Source organism: Nematolebias whitei, chromosome 1, assembly GCF_014905685.2.
Source record: "Nematolebias whitei isolate Nwh7 chromosome 1, NemWhi1, whole genome shotgun sequence".
In the NCBI taxonomy this organism is placed as follows: Eukaryota; Metazoa; Chordata; class Actinopteri; order Cyprinodontiformes; family Rivulidae; genus Nematolebias; species Nematolebias whitei.
In genome coordinates this window covers 20,076,864-20,081,628 of record NC_056498.1, presented here as the reverse complement: position 1 = coordinate 20,081,628, position 4,765 = coordinate 20,076,864, and the positions used below count along the sequence as shown (strand labels likewise).

Here is a 4,765-nt window from a genome sequence, read left to right as displayed (position 1 = left end):
GATGTGGACTGATCACAGAAATCCTTTCACATTGGCCAATATATGTTTCTAAATTCTCTTTGCTTCTAAAACCATTCAGGGTCAAATTTCAAAGGTCTGAACCCTGATGTTTGTCTTTTGCACTTAATCAGTAGCTATCCATTTATATCTTCAATCCTTTAAGTTCTTAAGAAGGATGAGCACCAGAAACTACTATAAAACCATCAGTGTTCTTGATCATTGGGTATTCCAAAACAAAAGTAGGCCCAGACCCTAAAACATTTCAGAACAAAAGAGATTATACAGGTCTGGTAGTTTTTCACTCAGGAAACTCAACATATAGACTACCAAACAATTGTCTAACACTAACATTAAGATAAGAACACTACAGATGGAAAGCAGAGTTTTTACTGTCGATGTTGCACACCTATGTCCATTGCAGAGTAGGCATTGGGTGGCTATACACCTATACATGCAATGGTTGAGTGGAACTCTGATGGGCAATCTCCTTGCAGAAGACAACAGTCTTCAGAAATCGGAAACATATTCAGTCTAGATGACCTTACAATTTTACTTTGGTAATGCCATGTAACTTTACCACAAGTTATGATAAAACCCAAGGCTGATGTAGTAAAGGATTACAGAAAACAACAAAAGTACCGCATACGACACATTACACACCAGCTGACAAACTTATACAGCAATCTTTAACATTGGCCCAGACAAGCAAAGACCTTGTATAACATTTGACCTTGATTTGTGACCTTCACCTTGACGCTGGGTCAATAAACAGTGTACTTGACACACCATCGTGGCGATGCATGTGTATGAAGTTTTGTTGAAATATCTTGAGCAGATCAGAAGTTCTATACCGGACAAGAGTTCTGTTTGACAGGACTTTGATGGGTGTATAAAAAGTGTAAACTTAAGTCAAGACCCTAACTTGATAAGTCAAAAAACGCACATAAATGATGTCTGCTAAGTAAAAAAAAAAAGTGTATGCTGGGTGAAACAAACACACGTACTCACACACACAATCTTAACACATAAGCTTTTATAAAAGCTGCTGAGGATGTACACAAAAATAGCAAACTCAAACTCGGACATTTACTTGTTCACTTTCTCCATATATATTCTCTCATACTCTTTCATACTCTTTGTGGTATGTTTATCTATACCCAATCGTACAAAGACTCGTTTCTGTCCATCCCCTGTGGCCTGTTTGTAATTTATACGTTTTTTTGGTTGGTCCCAACACTGGAGACCAAAATGAATAAAAACCCTGTTAAAGAACCAGGCCTGTGTCATGCTTTCTGTACAGAAACTCAACAGGCGTGATTTCATCCCCTTACACACTTGTACCAACACACTTGTGTCGACTGGCCTGTTCCGTTTTTCCTTCATGGCAAAACTCGTTCTGTGTGTGTTTGTTTGCTGAAGTGTGCGTTTTCACTTCATTGTGTGGGCAGTTTGTCGTCCGAGCTTCTTGCTGCTTTTGTACGGTGTTTTAGGTTTTTACGTCTAAAATTTGTAGATAGATGTTTTACATTTACCTTTGTACATTTTATATACAATATGACTTCATTACACATGTACAGTAAATGGCCATCTAGAATGTATAAAAATAGGAGCAAAAGGTAACATCTAAACGTACATTAAAAAGATAATGATTGATGAGGGCGAAAAAGTAACGGCGCCATGTAAACAGCCTCCAAGGCCAGCAAAAACAAAAGTGCTTTGTGTTGCGAACTTGTCCATTGGCAAGGCGTCTCTGTGGAATGTTTTGTGAAGGTCCATGTTCACTTTTACAGCACGGGCAACAAAATGTGGAACATGCTCATGCCTCGTCTTTGGTGGCGCAACGCCCCCATGCAGTTTCTCTTTGTAAATCGGGCACTTCAATGCTGAAAATGAAAGGGCTGCTATGCTATTGCATCGACCATGCTCATGGTTTAGTCATGTTACCTTCCACAGTTGCTTGATCGCAATTTAGCGATCAACCCTCCAATTCAGGTGTCAAACTACAGGTGTCAGACCTGTAGTGGAAAGATTGTGCAGGTCTCCGGTGTTCTTTAGAGTATTCCACTTGATTCTGGGACTAATTTGATTTCTGATCCTCGGCGGTACCATAGCAGATCAGTTTGGTTACAGATTCAGAAGTATTTACCCCTGTTGTTATGGTTATCTTTATTGTCTCTATCCAAAAGGAGCAATGAGTGACAAAATTCACTGTATGTTTTTACATTCCCAGTTTCATCTCCACCCATCCAGATACTCCTTTGACTTCCACATTGAGCTTAGTAACAAAAAATGACCTCAATACATCCACCATTGTCTATAAAAGAACCGGCTTTTGTCTCCCCTGGTGTCTTGAAGGACATATCTGATCGTGAACAACAGCGCACCAACCTTGGGAAAGACCACTTTGTCCAAACATTGGCTCCAATTTGATTGGACAGTGCAAATGGTCAGTCAGAGGTTGGGGCAGTCCTGCTGAATATGCTAGTATTACGAGCTCCATCCTCAATGAGCGGCAGATTGGAGAATTGGTTGATTTCAGTAAAAGATCCAGTTAACGTCTGTAAAGTTTCCATTCACTGGTCAGTGGGTTTATCATTCCCACATGGGGTATCTCCTCCCTCCGCATTTGATGCCGTGGTTGTTGAAAATTCAGTGACACGTCGGGCTAGGGGGTTTGTGCTCTTTAAAAGCTCCATGGCAGACACTCTCGATCCTCCACCTGAAGACTTGTTGCCTTTCTTCTGAAGCAGAGCCATGAAGTTCTCATTGCGAGAAGTAGACCTCTGGCTGCTGCCCAAGGTAAGATTTCTGATGTCAATCCCGCTGGTGCTGTGCTTCACAGGCGACACCAGGCTCTGGCGGCTGCCAAAAGAGTCAGACGGCTCCTTACGACCCAGAACCTTTCGTTTGGATCTGAAAGAAAAAAAAGTGAATCAGTAAATTATTAGAGAAGGATAAGACTTAATGACTGTCTAGCACTCATTAAGCTCTCTAAACACTGCCTCCTGGTTTATTTTGCTGTTGATAACTGAAGCTACAAGATCCCATTTTGCCAGTGCAGTCATGCGAATACTAATTACAGCAAAACATATTAGAAAAGTGTATATTGCAGCACAAGGTACCTACAGCAGCAAGGAAGAAACTCCGTGAATCAAGATCTGTCAACACCTGGAAAAAAAACATCTGAGGATGTTTTTTTATTTATTTTTAATCAAAGCCAATGTCCCAGTTGTTTAAGTGGAAGTGGCAGGACCTTAAATTTATACTGTAACCAGCCTACAAGAAAACTGGTCCTGTTCTGGCTTCAACATCCAGGTTTTGGTCGGGTGTCTAGAGTTCTTTCACTATTGATGCTCACACTTACATGGACATATTGAAAATCTAACTTTTTAGGCTGCGACTTTGATTAGAGGCAGCACAGTGGCACAACTGGTAGAGCTGCTGCCTCTCAGTGACCAGGTCCCTGGTTCAAATTCCGGCCTGGGGCTTTTCTAGGTGGAGTTTGCATGTTCTCTCCGTGCATGTGTGGGTTTTCTCCAGGTACTCCAGTTTCCTCCCACAGACCCAAAACATGTATGTTAGGCTGATTGGTGATGCTAAAATTGTCTCGAGGTGTGAGTGAGAGAGTGAGTGGTTGTTTGTCTTATTTGTCTCTATGTGTCCCTGTGATGGACAGGAGATCTGTCCAGGGTGTCCCCCGCATCTCGCACAGTGACTGCTGGACAGGGGCACCAGTGACCGTTGTGATCCAAAAAGGAAGAAGATAATGGATGGATGGAGTTTCCATTTCTTAAACAAATAAAATGAAATAAAAAAATTGAGCTGCAATGATGTCACTGCATACTTTGTGCATGATTTGTACATTGAGCAGGCACAAGAAATCAACAGCAATAAAGTTACATTCACCAGGATTTTTTCCTCTGGCAAGACTTGTTCTGACCCTGCTGACATTTAAATTTGGTCATATACTGAAAGAAATTAATGATTCATTCATTCATTCAACCTTTATTTACACAGGTCAGTCTCATTCAAGAGAGACCGGTTTTAAACAGATAACATACGGAGTACAGATAACAATAATTCATCAAAAAGCAATTAAAATCAAATTAAACAAGTTATAAACACAGTCAAATCCAGATACCATATAAAACAAGTAAAATATTAAACACACAAACAAATTTGCTTTGATATTTCCATTGACATGTGTTTAAAATCCCTTAAAGAGATCAAAGTAGACAGCTTCAGATCTTTTTGCAAGGTGTTCCAGGTTACAGGAGCAGAGTAAGAGAAGGCCTTTTTGCCAAAAACATCAGCAATAATAATAATAATAATCCATCCATCCATTTTCTTTACCCGTTTATTCCATTTTTGGGTCACGGGGGTCGCTGGTGCCCATGTCCAGCAATCACTGTGCGAGGGGCGGGGTACACCCTGGACGGGTCGCAAGTCCATCACAGGGCCACATAGAGACAAACAAGACAAACAACCATTCACTCTCTCACTCACACCTAGGGACAATTTTAGAGTTACCAATCAGCCTAACATGCATGTTTTTGGTCTGTGGGAGGAAACCGGAGTACCCGGAGAAAACCCACGCATGCACGGAGAGAACATGCAAACTCCACCCAGAAAGGCCCCTGGACCGGGGTTTGAACCAGGGACCTGCTCGCTGAGAGGCAGCAGCTCTACCAGTTGCGCCACCGTGCTGCCCTAATAATAATAATAATAATAATAATAATAATAATAATAATAATAATAATAATAA

At 41.1% G+C, this 4,765-nt stretch overlaps 1 protein-coding gene across 1 annotated transcript in view; it reads right to left on the bottom strand.

Annotated features, from left to right (window-relative positions):
• Window positions 1–1,643: 1,643 nt before the first annotated feature.
• LOC119420985 (NHS-like protein 2) overlaps window positions 1,644–4,765 on the bottom strand; it is a 10,068-nt gene continuing 6,946 nt past the window's right edge. Inside the window, exon 5 of the mRNA XM_037688376.1 lies at window positions 1,644–2,913. Within this exon, the coding sequence (XP_037544304.1) occupies window positions 2,574–2,913 (340 nt within the window). The 3' untranslated portion in view covers window positions 1,644–2,573. The remainder of the gene's footprint in view (window positions 2,914–4,765) is intronic.